Source organism: Esox lucius, chromosome 1 (assembly GCF_011004845.1).
Source record: "Esox lucius isolate fEsoLuc1 chromosome 1, fEsoLuc1.pri, whole genome shotgun sequence".
Lineage (NCBI taxonomy): Eukaryota > Metazoa > Chordata > Actinopteri > Esociformes > Esocidae > Esox > Esox lucius.
The window spans coordinates 13465294-13481679 of record NC_047569.1 but is presented as its reverse complement, the minus strand read 5'-3'; the positions used below and the strand labels follow the sequence as shown (position 1 = coordinate 13481679).

Sequence of the window (16386 nt, the reverse complement as noted above, 5' to 3'; positions counted from 1 at the left end):
GGTTTTGCAGAGGGGTCGAATACTTATTTCACTTATTAAAATGCAAATCAATGTGTTTTTCTGGATTTTTTTTTGTTGTTATTCTGTCTCTCACTGTTCAAATAAGCCTACCATAAAATGTATAGACTGATCATTTCTTTGTCAGTGGGCAAACATACAAAATCAGCAGGAAATCAAATAATTATTCCAGTTTACAACAACTTGGAACAGCAAAGACTGTGTTCTAAGGTATGAGTAGGCAACGCGCTAGGCAGGATAGTTGTAATAATAAAATGTAGATCATTCTAATGGGGTGAATATTTTTGAGAAGTGTTTTTTCTGCCATCCATGAGTACCGGTTTTTATGATTTTTTTGTGATAGAGGAATATTTTTACAAGAACAGATGTTTGTTAGTACCCTATGTATTATGTACCTGAAAGTGCAAACAGATGTTTTTTCAAGCCTTTAGATTCTGTTATGCAGTGATGTGAATTCCCATAATCCAACCTGAGCAGTGGCAACCAACATTTGGAAAATGAAATGCACACATTCTGATTGATTTACAGGCTTGTGAAGCTTAAGATATGAGATTACCTAAAGTATCTAAATTTGAACAATCTTTTTAGTAATCAGTGTTTTAATTCAAAGTCACATATTGTCTCATACCTCAGAAAATGTATGTCACATTTGTATATAGGATCCATTCATCAATAAATGTATTTTCCCAAGCATAGATGAAGCAAAAACTTCTGAGAATCAACCTACAAGAGAGCTGGTTAGGAAATATGATATTAATGGGAGTGGCTTTGTTTCAAACTGTTTATGAATTCAGGTTCCTGTAGGTAAAGCTACAGTTAGGTCCGGAAATATTTGGACACTGACACAATTTTCATAATTTTGGCTCTGTACACCACCACAATGGAATTGAAATGAAACAACCGAGATGCAATTGAAGTGCAGACTTTCAGCTTTAATTCAAGGGGTTGAATAAAAATTTCATATGAAACATTTAGGAATTGTTACCTTTTTCATACACAGTCCCCTTATTTCAGGGGCTTAAATGTAATTGGAGATATTAACACAATCATAAATAAAATGTTTATGGACAGAATTTCTAGGCGCAGCCAGGGGTCAGAGGGTGTCAGGTTTGGAGACCACACAATTTCGTCTCTGCTCTTTGCGGATGATGTTGTCGTGTTGGCCCCTTCAAACCAGGACCTTCAGCATGCACTGGGACGGTTTGCAGCCGAGTGTGAAGCGGTTGGGATGAAAATCAGTACCTCCAAATCCGAGGCCATGGTCCTCAGTCAGAAAAGGGTGGCTTGCCCACTTCAGGTTGGTGGAGAGTGCCTGCCTCAAGTGGAGGAGTTTAAGTATCTAGGGGTCTTGTTCACGAGTGAGGGAAAGATGGAATGGGAGATTGACAGACGGATCGGTGCAGCTTCTGCAGTAATGCGGTCGATGTATCGGTCTGTCGTGGTGAAGAAAGAGCTGAGCCGCAAGGCGAAGCTCTCGATTTACCGGTCAATCTACGTTCCTACTCTCACCTATGGTCATGAGCTTTGGGTCATGACCGAAAGGACAAGATCCCGGATACAGGCGGCCGAAATTAGCTTTCTCCGCAGGGTGGCTGGGCGATCCCCGGGAGGAGCTCAAAGTAGAGCCGCTGCTCCTCCACATCGAGAGGGGTCAGCTGAGGTGGCTTGGGCATCTGTTCCGGATGCCTCCTGAACGCCTTCCCGGGAAGGTGTTCCGGGCCCGTCCCACCGGGAGGAGACCCCGGGGAAGACCTAGGACACGCTGGAGGGACTATGTCTCCCGGCTGGCCTGGGAACGCCTCGGTGTCCCCCCAGAAGAGCTAGAGGAAGTGTCTGGGGAGAGGGAAGTCTGGGCATCTCTGCTTAGACTGCTGCCCCCGCGACCCGGCCCCGGATAAGCGGAAGAAGATGAATGAATGAATGAATAAATAAAATGTTCATTTTTTATAATTTGCAGGCAATGACTGTTTGAAGCCTAGAACACATGGACATCATCAAACGCTGGGTTTCCTCCTTTGTGATGCTTTGCCAGGCCTTTACTGCAGCTGTCTTCCGTTGTTGTTTGTTTGTGGGTCTTTCTGCCCTAAGTTTTGTCTTCAGCAAGTGAAATGCGTGCTCGATCGAGTTGAGATTTTAGCAGAATTTTTGTGAATTTCTGTGAATGTAGCTAAATCTGAGCAAACAATATATCCCTATACACTTCAGAATTCATCCGGCTGCTTCTGTTTTCTCTCACATCATCAATAAACACTAGTGACCCAGTGCCATTAGAAGCCATGCACGCCCATGCCATCACACTGCCTCCATCCTGTTTTACAGATGAGGGGGTATGCTTCAGATCATGAGCCGTTCCAAGACTTCTTCATATTTCTTCCCATCATTCTGGTACAGGTTGATCTTAGTTTCATCTGTCCAAAGAATGCTGTTCCAGAACTGGGCTGGCCTTTTTTACATGTTTTTTGGCTAATCTGGTCTTTCTATTCTTGGGGCTTGGAATGAATGGTTTGCACCTTATGGTGAACCCTATGTATTTGCTCTTCTCTTCATGGTAGACTTGGATAATGGTATGCCTACCTCCTGGAGAGTGTTCTTCACTTGGATGGATGTTGTGAAGGAGACTTTCTTTACCATGGAAAGGATCCTACAATCATCCACCACTGTTACCTTCTGTGGACGTCCAGGCCTTTTTGTGTTGCAGAGCTCATCAGTACGTTCTTTTTTTTCTCAGAATGTACCAAAATGTTGATTTTGCCACTCCTCATGTTCCTGCTATCTCTCTGATGGATTTATTTTTTGCAACCAAACGATGGCCTGTTTCACTTGCATTGAAAGCTCTTTTGACCGCATGTAGAGTTGTAATTCCCTTCCTCCAGTTTGTATGTGAATACCGTCAAATTCAAGCTGAGAGACTGCACTTTAAGCCCATATTCATTATATAACTATAACATGAATGCTTTCTGGTAAACAGCCAAAATTACAAAACCTGTGTCAGTGTCCTATTATTTCCACAACTAACGAAAAACATAATAAGTTATTATAGAATATATATGCTATGGTAAGGTATTGGTCACCCAAATTCCAAAAAAACCCAAACAGCAAATTCCAATTTGTATATTTACCCTGTAAGTATTTTATAGAAATGACCTATGCTTCTTTAATTTCCCTGATATTGTTTCTAGATGCTTACATTATGCAGGATTATGTAGGATACATCTTAAAATGTCAAAAATGTTGAGCATCACACTCAAATTGTCCAAAAGCAAGTCTCAAAGAAGGCACTTAACCGAGTATTTAAACTAAAACATGCAAGGGGGTCTTGGGTGTTTGGAGCAGCTGCACTGAAGATGAACATTTATGTGTAAAATTGGGCCAACTTTTTGATTCAAGTGTGATGTCATCCCCTCACCCTATTCCAAGGAAGCGATGATGTTACAGAGTTGGGGTCATGCTGTGTCAGTGGTACGGATTAAGGGCCTGTGGGTTATTCTGTGTCTGGTACTGGCTCTACCAGGCTGCAAAGCTTTCCTGCCCAACTTCTGGTCCCGTGTTTTAACCCTGTCCTGGGACTCATACACACACCAGTACATCACTGAGCAGGCTGTCCTCAACGTCACCCTGGAGACACTGAGCATGACCAACACACAGGGGCAGGTGAGACTGTGCTGTAAACACACATCCTCTCACACATGTAAGCAGGAAAGACACACACGAACACAAACCAACACATTGCAGCAAGAAATAATTAAGTGTAATGTTAATAGGATGAGATAATGATTACCTTTGATAATTGCATGGATAACATATGGCTTTTGGAAATGTTGTTATGGAGATAACATTTTCATGTTTTAAACAGGCCGGTCTGGGACGAGGATTCTGGCGTGCTGTGGGAGAGGTGGTGCAATCCAATGTGGCCATGGACTTCCTGAGCTCCACGCGTTCTGACCCGATCTACCACTTTGACTCGGAGCGCATGGAGGAAGCAATTGCGATGCTACGGGAGTTCTGGGACCAAACCTTGCTCTCGGCACGTGCCAAAGACTACCAGGGGGCCAGACATAGTCTGGGACAGCTACTACACTCTCTCCAGGTACCACTTCACTGCTATCGCAAAGAAATAGCCTGGCAATCATGTCACTGCGTTAAGCCATTTCATGAGGACGACAGATGATATCCCCAGTGTCATAACTGGCAGTGTGCCATTGCTTTGTGAACAGGATTTCTATAGCCACAGTAACTGGGTGGAGACAGGCCAGCAGTCTCTATACCTCCACCTGTTGCAGCCTGGACAGCCTGCCTTCCCCGTAGCCACAGGTGGGGTGACAACACATTCTAGGTGATATCCATGTGTTTGAAATTGTTTTTAGGGTCTTCTGTCCTCTTTTGTCCTCCACAGAAGGTACCCCTACATGTATGGAGTGCGACAGCGCCACCTGCAGGGACAACCTACTGCCCAGACTTAGTCAGCAGCACCCTCTACTGCTCACCACGGGGTACTTCGGCACATACCCCCCCAAACCAAAAGGTAATGGCAAAGACTAAACCAACAAATTCCACATGCTGTTGTTTCAAATGAAAAGGTTAGTGAAGCTAATTTGGCAGAGCCTTGGTAAAAGAGGTGGGTAGAGCCAAGTATGAGCTGGCAAGTTTCTATTGGGCAATATTGGCGCTCTCTTGCTTGTTTCTCTTAGGGACTCCTGAGGTATGTGTGTGTGCAATAATTTGTGATGCATGGTGTTAATAGTTTTCCTTGCACCCCTTCTAAAAAAAAATCTTACCCTTGACAAATGGTAAAGTTCCACCTGTTCATTACATATTTAAAATAATATTTAGATCTAACTTTTCATCAATGCGAAATTCAGAAGAATTTCAGTCTAGACCCATATAGATCCAGCCAGTAGGCTTCCTCTCCTTGTAAGGAGTGGAAGTTGCAAATTGATGAATACATTCAATCAGATATCTGTCACCCTGTCTCTGTGTGCTAAAGGCTTGATTAAATTGATGTAATTAGGCCACCTGATCGAGATATAGTATTAGGCTGCCCTGAATAAATCAAATAATTAATCTCCAAACCTTAAAAGAGGCTTATGTTTGAATGTCTTCCAGTTATCCTGTCAAACTGTTTCTCAGGGAAATGTAGTCACGGGGGTGTATTGGATTTCAGTCGCAATCAGGGGGCCACGGGGGGCATCAATAAGGACAGCACATCCCCCCTCTTCTCCCCTCATCACTACCTACATGCTGAGGCTGCCCATCTGGCCACCATGGCAACCCTCAATGTTCTCAGAGACCTCAGAGACGATGTCAGTCCTCCCGTCTTTCTCAGGTAGTTACGTAGCATTTATTATTATTAAAATTATTTGATTAAATATGCAAGACTTTTTCAAATAAAAAAATTATAAATAGTGTGAAAATAGTGTGAAATACTGTATATGGTTTATATGTCAAAAATGTGTATAACAAAAATGCAGAATCACTACAGTTACCAGTGAAATCCCACGTTTGAGAATGAGTGGTTTAGATTATATGGGGAACATATCAGCAGATAAAAAACATTTCAGGGACTCATTTTGGCTCGACAGCACCACAATCAGTGGCCAGAGATCCCAGAATGCTACTCTACATGTACACTGCCTGTACCTTATCATATACTCTAGTGTTTTGAAACGATCAAATAGTCTTATATGTTGTTTGTTGAAATCACTCATCTTACCTTCTGCTCTGTCCTGAGGCCAGACTCTTCAGTGTGAAGCAGCCTCCAGCGCTGGTGTTTGTCATGGACACAACTGGCAGCATGTTTGAGGAAATCACTGCTGCCCGCCTCCGTGCCTTCTCCATAATACAGGCCCGTGCCAATACTCCTGAGCAGCCTGGCACCTTCCTGATGGTACCCTTCCATGACCCAGGTGAGAAATGCATGGTAGGACCATGCCAGAGAATTCATGGTTAAGATTGGGATTAGGTCTACCCTAAATCTGCACAATGTGCACAAAATATCTTCAGTGTTTTACAGGTAAAACTCCTTTTGTGAGTTTAGATGTGTCGCTTTAATTGTCCATCAGAATATTAACTTTAAACAGTATCAGTTTAACTTCAGTGTGTGCCGTGCTAAAGTGCATGTCTCCCTGTTTCCTGTGCTCTAGGGGTGGGTCCGGTGTATGAAACAGACCAACCAGAGGAGTTCATGGGCTATATGGAGAACCTCATGGCTCTTGGGGGAGGAGACGAACCTGAGATGTGTCTCACAGCCATACTGGTGAGACGTACAAGTATTATCTGGGAATGACTGCACAGCACAACCTGCAGCTATAGACTGACAATCCTAGGATGCGAAATTCAAATCATCATCTTTTAATTATTTTATGTGGTTTGTTTTAAAAAAGAATTCCCCTTCCTAGTCTGCATTAATACATTAATGTGACTGTATGTTACAGCTGGCCCTCACTCGTAGTCTTTTGTTAATGTGACTGTGTTACAGCTGACCCTCACTCGTAGTCTTTTATTAATGTGACTGTGTGTTACAGCTGGCCCTCACTCGTAGTCTTTTATTAATGTGACTGTGTGTTACAGCTGGCCCTCACTCATAGCCCTCCCCTGTCAGAGATATTTGTGTTCACTGATGCTTCTCCAAAAGATGCCCACTTGTACAATGCTGTTTTGGCCCTTACAATGGAGAAACAATGCAAGGTATATATATAAAAAAATATCAACAATATAGATAGAGAATGACATAATGAAAAAAGGTCCTTAAACAATACCATCTCATACGGTTTCATCAGGTGAACTTTCTCTTGACTAAAGACCCCAGTTACGAGTTGAGGGGGAGGAGGAAGAGGAGGGAGGCACTGTCCCCTGACCGTTTCTCTCTCTACTCCTCCCTGTCCTCTGTGTCCGGGGGACTGACCGTCTTCACCACCAACTCAGACATCCAACGGGTCTCTGCCATAATCGAGGACAACACAGCTGCAGATAAGGTAGCGCAGCATCAAAACACGCTCACAGTAATATAACATGATCCACAGCAACACTGTGTACTGGCCCATACGGATCCATGGTGTGTCTGGAATTAACAGGTTTGCTGCTGCATAGAATGGTACTTTTCCATCTTTTGAATGGTTTCAGGTGAGACTCCCTAGAAAGTGTCATCGTCCACAAATCTCTCCCAAAACCTTGTTGTCTGTCTCCCTGTGCAGGTGACTCTGCTACATGCAGAGGGTGACAGCACCTCTGAGTTGTCCCATCACTTCAGAGTGGACAGCTCGGTGAAGAACGTGACCCTTCACCTCACTGGGGACCTCAAATATTGCGTGGTCAGCAGCCCAACTGGTACAATAACACAGAATGAATATAGTATATGAAAAATATATCAAGGAAAACCACTGGCCAAAATGGGACAAAAATGGGGTGAAAATGTCTTGCCAGACATCTGAATTTTTCTAAGTTACACTGATTGGCCAAATAGTGGCAATATAAAACTCAGTGGGAAATACCCCTTATCCCATTTTAGTAATGAATAGCTGTAATGATAGCTGTAACTTTCTCACAAGACAAAATATAAATCCAATGTCAATTTCCAAATACATCTGAAAGAGAATACAGTAGAGACTACACTGTACTTTGTGTACATGTATGTGGAAACTTCTGTCTATACTGTATTCTCTTCTGTCTTCCTTACTCTCTATCCTCTCTGGCAGGTCATTCTCAGTCTCTGTTGAGTCAGCAGGGTCCCCTGGCAGAGTTGGAGCAGTTTCAGGGTCTGTACAGGATCCGCCTGCTGTCCTCTATAGAGCCAGGCCTATGGCACCTCCACACCATTGCTCAGGGCCCCGTCACATTTAATGCTATAGGTACCATTTTCTGTCACTGCACTCCACACAGCGTCTGTTCCCACAGGAACTGACTGTTAATGATAACACAGCAATACCTCTCGCCAAAGCTTATAGCAGGCTGGACTTCCTGTATTACTTTGCTGTGGAGACCAATGGAACGCATCCAGGCCTGGCCAGAGTGGAGGGCAGTCCAATTACAGGTAAGGGGGTGTGGTAGAGCATCTATTTTTATATAAAGGGTGGTTTGGAAAGGGAAGTTTGGGGTCCCCTGCTGGAGCTGCTGCCCCTGTGACCCGATACCAGATAAGCGGATGAAGATGAGATGGGTGGTTTGGAATTTTTTCATTTTTAAAGCCAATCCTGTCCATTATACCAGAAAACATGTACATAACCCTGTCCATTCATTGTAGTGCTATTTTCTACATTGTTACCTTGCAACCCACTGCTACTATTACCACTACAATGTGGGGTGTGTTTTTTTGTCTACTCTATTTATATCCCATTTGTCTAAATTCGTACTCGTATCTAGTCATCCTCTGTTTTTTATGTTCAGGTGTCCCTACATTTCTAGTGATGACTGTCACGGGTCTATCACATAATGAAGAGGCCAGTTTCAGTCATGTGACTCTCTTGGACGCCAATGGGGAAAGCCTGCAGACGGTGTGGCTCAACTCTTCCTCTGGTTTTTCATCCTCTGGGGAGGAGCTGGTTGGCCACATGTCCTCTGTTCCCAGGGTGCCGTTCTGTGTCCGTCTGTCCGGGAGAGATGGTGGAGGAAATCTTCTGGAACGCGTCTCCACGGAGATGATCCAACCCACACATGTTCAAATACAGGTACAATGACAACGACTAAACAGGCAACCACCAACTGCATGGACAATACAACTGAGCAGAATGTAGGGTGTGTAAAGAATCGGTCCAGCAGAACATTACAATAAACTGGACAGTGTAACACAACATTGTTGGTCAAAATGATTGGACCAGCACGGTCAGTTGATCCTGCTGTGGGTTATGTAAATCGGATTACCACTTTTCCAGTGTCACAGGGTCCAAATCATAACAAACTGGTCAACAGCAATAGCAGAATTTGCCTTAGAGAAACATGGCAACAGCCTAAATACTTTTCCCATCTAAACCAATCAATCCCATCTGGGTATTCGTACATCAGACAACCTTGCTCTAGTGTCCAAGGGGGTGTGGTTTCAGTACAGTATCATGATACTATCAAAGTTAGACCTGTCAGTATACCACACCACTCTTCCTTTGAATGTTTGGCTGTAAAACCCCCTGTTTTTCAACCATTGATAATTATAATGTATAGACAACCCAGGCCATCTGAGCTGTTTTTTTCTGAATTGTCCACATTAATTATTTCAATCTCTTAAAATGCATCACACCTACTGATCTCATGGGGTTGATAAACACATCCCCGATCACTGACTCCCAGTCCCCATTAGACTTTATCACTCACTACAATGACTGCTTTTCCTCTTTCCTGGATGCCCTTGCTTTGCTTAAAACCCACACTATCCCTTTTCCCACACCCCTCCCTGGTACACCCCGGAACCCCGCCAGGTTAAAAACTAGCGGGAGATGTCTTGAGCATCAATGTAAAAGGACGGGCCTAGTCTCTCACTCACAACCTACAAAGATCACCTTTCGGAGTATAAAAATGCACTTTCCGTTGCCAGAAAGTCATACTACTCTGATATTATCAATTCTGGTAATAGCAACTCTAAGCTTCTCTTTTCCACAGTAAACTGTTTATTTCTGCCTCCTGACAACTTCCCTTCAGACCCCTCCCCCACATTGTGCAATACATTTTTGAACTTTTTGAACCCAGAAATTCACAACTTTCATGAGCACATGCTTAGTCACAGTACTCCAGTCCATAACCTTTCCTACACGAAAAATTCTTCCGCCACCCATTCGACGTGCAGACACAGTTTATTTAAAAAAATGTAATAAAGACACATATTTTCCAGAAAGCTTTAAATCTGTAGTTTCATTTTAATTATTTTGTTGCACCCCACTGTACTACAACCAATACCAGATTGTAGTCTTTTTTCCTTTATGTGTAAATGTTGTCTTTACTATGTAAGATGTCCTTGAGTGCTCAGAAAGGCATCTACCAAATACAAAGTATTATTATTATTAATAGCAGCACTAGTCACTAGTCATTTTCTCTTAGCAGGGTCAACACATAGTGAATAACAGAATACCGCTAAGCCTCCCTCTAAGTCTCTCTCTGTGTCGTCCTCATAGATCCTGTCTGTCCCACGGCTGGTTTCTGGCCACAGTACAACAGTACATTTTGATGTTCAGAACCACGGCCCAGCCCGCCCCTTCACACTGACCTCTGACGATGACCGGGGATATCTCTCTCAAAAAGGACCGCTAAGGTAGGCAGGGCCCATCGGACCGGCAACATCAAACTGTCACAAAACGGAGCTATTCCTTGATCAAGTTTTAAAATGCAATGCCTTCAATGATGTTTCCTCAGTTTCTCCGTGGGGGAGAGGGGGTCAGTAAGAGGGGAGGTGAAGCTCCAAACCCCAGAGGGAGCAGAGGCCGGAGGGTCAGTCACTTTGACCTTGACAGTGCGAGCGCTGAACTCCTTGGACTCCAACTATGCAGTGATGCACCTGACAGTTGTTCCTCCGGTGAGACCCAGAACACTCCATAGTCCTACAATACACAAATACATACTGGGGAAACAAGGCCTTCACATTTCAACTTTGGATCTGAACGTGAAGAAAGTATTCAGAATAACTATCATCACATCATGGGAGTTTGCCCAACCAATCCACATGTGTTTTGTGGATTTGGAGAAGGCATTCGACTGTGTCCCTCGCGGCATCCTGTGGAGGGTGCTTCGGGAATATGGGGTCCTGGGTCCCTTGCTAAGGGCTGTCAGGTCCCTGTACGACCGAAGCAGGAGCTTGGTCCGCATTGCCGGCAGTAAGTCAGACTTGTTCCCTGTGCATGTTGAACTCCGGCAGGGCTGCCCTTTGTCACCGGTTCTGTTCGTAATTTTTATGGACAGAATTTCTAGGCGCAGCCAGGGGCCGGAGGGTGTCAGGTTTGGGGACCACACGATTTCGTCTCTGCTCTTTGCGGATGATGTTGTCGTGTTGGCCCCTTCAAGCCAGGACCTTCAGCATGCACTTGGACGGTTTGCAGCCGAGTGTGAAGCGGTGGGGATGAAAATCAGTACCTCCAAATCCGAGGCCATGGTCCTCAGTCGGAAAAGGGTGGCTTGCCCACTTCAGGTTGGTGGAGAGTGCCTGCCTCAAGTGGAGGAGTTTAAGTATCTAGGGGTCCTGTTCACGAGTGAGGGAAGGAAGGAACGGAAGATTGACAGACGGATCGGTGCAGCTTCTGCAGTAATGCGGTTGATGTATCGGTCTGTCGTGGTGAAGAAAGAGCTGAGCCGCAAGGCGAAGCTCTCGATTTACCGGTCAATCTACGTTCCTACTCTCACCTATGGTCATGAGCTTTGGGTCATGACCGAAAGGACAAGATCCCGGATACAGGCGGCCGAAATGAGCTTTCTCCGCAGGGTGGCTGGGCGATCCCTTAGAGATAGGGTGAGAAGCTCGGTCACCCGGGAGGAGCTCAGAGTAGAGCCGCTGCTCCTCCACATCGAGAGGGGTCAGCTGAGGTGGCTTGGGCATCTGTTTCGGATGCCTCCGGAACGCCTTCCTGGGAAGGTGTTCCGGTCCCGTCCCACCGGGAGGAGACCCCGGGGAAGACCTAGGACACGCTGGAGGGACTATGTCTCCCGGCTGGCCTGGGAACGCCTCGGTGTCCCCCAGGAAAGGGCTGGAGGAAGTGTCTGGGGAGAGGGAAGTCTGGGCATCCCTGCTTAGACTGCTGCCCCCGCGACCCGGCCCCGGATAAGCGGAAGAAGATGGTATGGTATGGTATGGTACATTATAGGGAAACATCTGTTTTATATTTTCAGACCCCTGACCAATTGTCTCATTTTATTGAACTACAAATGGTATTTGAACTGTAAAATCACTGTCACTCAAAATCAGTTAGTGAGTTTTGTTTGTGAGAACAAAAACGTTTTCAACCCCTGTACATTAATATTTAATAGAGCCACCCTCTGCTGCAATTACAGCTTATGACTTTTGGTATTATACCAGCACACAGTGTCAGAATGATGTTGGCTCATTGGCTCTTGGCGGATTTGCACCAGGTTGGTCAGGTTGTATGGATTAGGTTTACGGACTGCAATTTTCAAATAGTCCCACAGATTCTTAATGGGGCTGTTCACTTTGAGTGGCCCACTGTAGGGGAGTCACCATTTTGTTCTTGGCCCACTGCAGTGGTGCTTTGGCTGTGATCTTAGGATCATTATCCTGCTGAAAGGTGAATTCACTCTGAAGCTAATTTTTTTAGGGGACTAAAGCAGGTTTTATCTGGCAGTATTTCCTTGGGATTTTGGGCTGTCCATTCTTCTCTCAATTTGAAAAATATGCCCACTCCCTGCTGAGGTGAAAAATCCCCTCAGCATGATGCTGCCACTATCGTCCTTCATGGTAAGGATGGTGGGGGCAATTTGTGGCAGGGGCAATTTGTGGCACACATAGCACTTTGAGTTCTTGCCAAAGAGCTCGATCTTTATCTAACCTTAACCACAAAACCTTTTCCCAGTTTGCATCTGGGTCCCTTTCATGGTTTCACATGGTACTTTTTGATTAGCGTTTTCTTTCTAGCTACCTTCAAATACAGGGAAAGTTTATGCAGAGCTCTTGATATGGTTGTCCAGTGTCCCATTATTCCACCCTGAACCACTGAACTCTTTTGCTTCTTCAAGTAGATGTTCGGCCTCCCTGTGGCTTCTCTCTCAAGTCTTCTAGTTTTAATGTGAGTTTGAGAAGCAGCCTTTTCTTGGCACTGCCTGGTTAGTGTGGTACATATTGCACTTTCTGATTATTGATCCAGCAGTATTCACTGGGATATCCAAACATTGATATTATTATGTGAGCTATTCTTAATCTGTGCCATTTCTATTACTTGATCTCTAACTTCTGTAGAATGCTCATTCCTCTTAACTTTCCTTCAAATACAGCTTGACCAGTGATCTTTCAACATTAGGGTTTTTATCCAAACATTATGACAACTTAATTAAATTAAACATTATGACAACTTAATTAAATTAAACATTGTCCTCGTCAGGTCATTTTCTATCATCTGTATAAACTGGGAGCATCCACGGCACAGGAGTTGCAAAAATATGAAAGCAACATGTTTTACGTTCCTTTCTAAGGGCTAATTTACGACACCTTTCTTACAAATATTTTCCAACATGAAACCAAGTCCACCTTACAATACTTGATTTTCATTGTTAGTGTTTTAAAAAAACGCTCATACTGAATATGGTAGAGGTTACAGTACTGTTTCCAGCCAGTGTATACATACTGATATTTTTCCCAACCTGTTCTGAGCACAATCCATGATATCACATCCCTTCCATCCCTCTCCAAGGACCCTGACCTGACTCCACCTTCATGCTCCACTATGCGGGTGGAGCGCACCTGCCCAGGATCAAATCAGTGCACTGGAGCCAGCTGGACAGTCTCTCTGGCAGTGACGGACAGAGGGGGCACTGCCCTAGCTTCTATCCAACTCTTTGAGGGTCAGGGTGCTCTCACCCTGCTCCACGGCTCCACAGACCCAGCAGGGGACAGCCTGGAGGAGAGACAGAATCACAGAGACAGGAAGAGGGCAGGCACAACGCAGGGTGTGAATGGCAATGCTGAAATGGGACTTAGGCTTGTACAAGGTGACTCTCCTCTCAATGTGGCCCAGTGGACAAGTGGATTAGCCAAGCCCCAGCCTTTGTGGGTGAGGTACACCTCCCCCTGCTGTTCCCCCCAGGCAGAGCTCCTGGTGTGGGATGGGGCCGGCAATGTAAGAAGTTGTCATCTTACTGCCAGTCAGCAGAGGAGGATGTGGGACACGAGCGGAGAGACCAACAGAGCTGGAGAAATGCTGGGCAAAAGTATATTTTTGTTATTGCTGTTATTGTTTTGCAGTTTGAATTGTACTGTTCCACTATAGGTGATTAAATTAATAAAAATATATATATGTGAAAAAGTTGACACAATGGAAAGAGATAAAACATGCCAGAAAATATCAAGGATAACACAATGAAGTCCAAAGACATGTTTCCATTGGGGCCCTCATTGTAAGAAAGGGCAACAAAGCCAACACAAATAGTAAATATCCAAATATATAATTAGTACAATGATTATCGTATTCTGCGACAATATCCGAAATACCTAATAGTACATAGTGGCTTAGGCATAGTAAAATAAAAGTTCAAGGCTGCATCAGTAGTGGTTAAGCGCCACCTTGGTTCTCTCTGTCACATCTTTGCTCTGTCACACTTTTGTTTTCAGGACAGACAGGGCTTGTTTTACAAAATAAAAGCCCTGAACACTTTATTTTGCATTAGTACATTGCAGTTCCATTTGAGGAGAGACAGGAAAGTTAAAGGGATTAAGGCGGAGGAGTCTTTGGGCATCACTTAGGCATTCACTTACCTTCTTCATCCCAGCCAAGTCACACTCAGACCTTCTCTTCATGACAGGGCTCCTCTTCGGCCAAGTGAGCACATGTAAAAAATCAGAGCACACAACGTGCTATCAGTTTAGGAGCGGGTGGGTAGATATTCTGTGTATTCCGTATGACCTGGGGAATCACTGTTGTGCGTCATTCCTTCCCTCAGGGAACCAACGTTATAGTCCTCTTATTATTGTGTCCGATCGCAAGAACTGACTTAATAATCCTGAACTGACATACAAAAAAGTCTGACATGAATGTGCAAATTTCTAGTTGCAATACAGTATAACAAGGGTCACAAAAAATGTCCTTGTGTCACTCTACCGCTGATTTACCTGGCCTCAGATAAGACACCAATAACTCTAACTGATGCTTACTTGACAGATATGATCATTCTACTGCCAATCTGCTAAAACTTAATCCCTTAGCTTGTATCTGGTGGTCTAGTGTATCAAGATCTGTCTGAGGGCCTAGTGTCCCCATGCCCTAGAATATTCCTTCATACATCTCTTAATACCACCAGTTTGCTAAAGCAGAACTCCTCAAAAGATATCTTGAAGTTAATGTAAAAGTAAAAAAAATATTAATCTATTTTATTTTACAAACAACATCAACTATAACAGCAAGTTCAATTACGGTTTTAATGATTTTACGGTTGCATGACACTCCAAGGCACACATACAGTGTTTGACAGTTTGTTTTAGATTTCCAAAATATGTTCAGACCGATGAATGGAAATAAAAACTTTAGCAACTGAAATAATGAGCCAGCACTTGAAACACCATTAGAAAATACTTCTTATAATACTTGGTAAGTACAAAATCTAAGTCAACTTAAGTCACTGAGTAAATGTATGCATACTCTGAAATGTACTTGGAGTAGTTGTGTAAGTGGTAAACAATATAGGGACATACAGTGGGGCAAAAAAGTATTTTGTCAGCCACCAATTGTGCAAGTTCTCCCACTTAAAAAGATGACAGGCCTGTAATTTTCATCATAGGTACACTTCAACTATGAGTGACAAAATGAGAAAAACAAATCCAGAAAATCACATTGTAGGATTTTCAATGGATTTATTGGTAAATGATGGTGGAAAATAAGTATTTGGCCAATAACAAAAGTTAATCTCAATACTTTGTTATATACCCTTTGTTGGCAATGACAGAGGTCAAACGTTTTCTGTAAGTCTTCACAAGATTTTCACACACTGTTGCTGGTATTTTGGCACATTCCTCCATGCAGATCTCCTCTAGAGCAGTGATGTTTTGGGGCTGTCACTGGGAAACACAGACTTCCAACTCCCTCCAAAGGTTTTCTATGGGGTTGAGATCTGGTGACTGGCTAGGCCACTCCAGGACCTTCAAATGCTTCTTAAGAAGCCACTCCTTCATTGCCCGGGTGGTGTGTTTGGGATAATTGTCATGCTGAAAAACCCAGCCACGTTTTATCTTCAATGCCCTTGCTGATGGAAGGAGGTTTTCACTCAAAATCTCACAATACATGGCCCCATTCATTCTTTCCTTTACATGGATCAGTCGTCCTGGTCCCTTTGCAGAAAAACCGCCCCAAAGCATGATGTTTCCACCCCCATGCTTCACAGTAGGTATGGTGTTCTTTGGATGCAACTCAGCATTCTTTCTCCTCCAAACATGACGAGTTGAGTTTTTACCAAAAATTTCTATTTTGGTTTCATCTGACCATATGACATTCTCCCAATACTCTGCTGGACCATCCAAATGCTCTCTAGCAAACCTCAGACGGGCCTGGACATGTACTGGCTTAAGCAGGGGGACACATCTGGCACTGCAGGATTTGAGTCTCTGGCAGCGTAGTGTGTTACTGATGGTAGCCTTTGTTACTTTGGTCCCAGCTCTCTGCAGGTCATTCACTAGGTCCCCCGTGTGGTTCTGGGATTTTTTCTCACCGTTCTTGTGATCATTTTGACCCCACAGGGTGAGATCTT

At 44.0% G+C, this 16386-nt stretch overlaps 1 protein-coding gene across 1 annotated transcript; it reads left to right on the top strand.

Moving 5' to 3' along the window:
- Window positions 1–2713: 2713 nt before the first annotated feature.
- Window positions 2714–14519, top strand: vwa7 (von Willebrand factor A domain containing 7). Its single transcript, XM_020049702.2, has 17 exons — window positions 2714–2725; window positions 3436–3669; window positions 3872–4105; window positions 4233–4329; window positions 4412–4540; window positions 5146–5341; window positions 5752–5921; window positions 6159–6271; window positions 6586–6702; window positions 6795–6989; window positions 7209–7341; window positions 7710–7862; window positions 7952–8044; window positions 8398–8678; window positions 10110–10246; window positions 10348–10507; window positions 13344–14519. The coding sequence occupies exons 2-17, from the start codon at window positions 3442–3444 to the stop codon at window positions 13917–13919; spliced, it is 3012 nt and encodes a 1003-aa protein (XP_019905261.2). The 5' UTR covers window positions 2714–2725; window positions 3436–3441; the 3' UTR covers window positions 13920–14519.
- Window positions 14520–16386: the final 1867 nt, after the last annotated feature.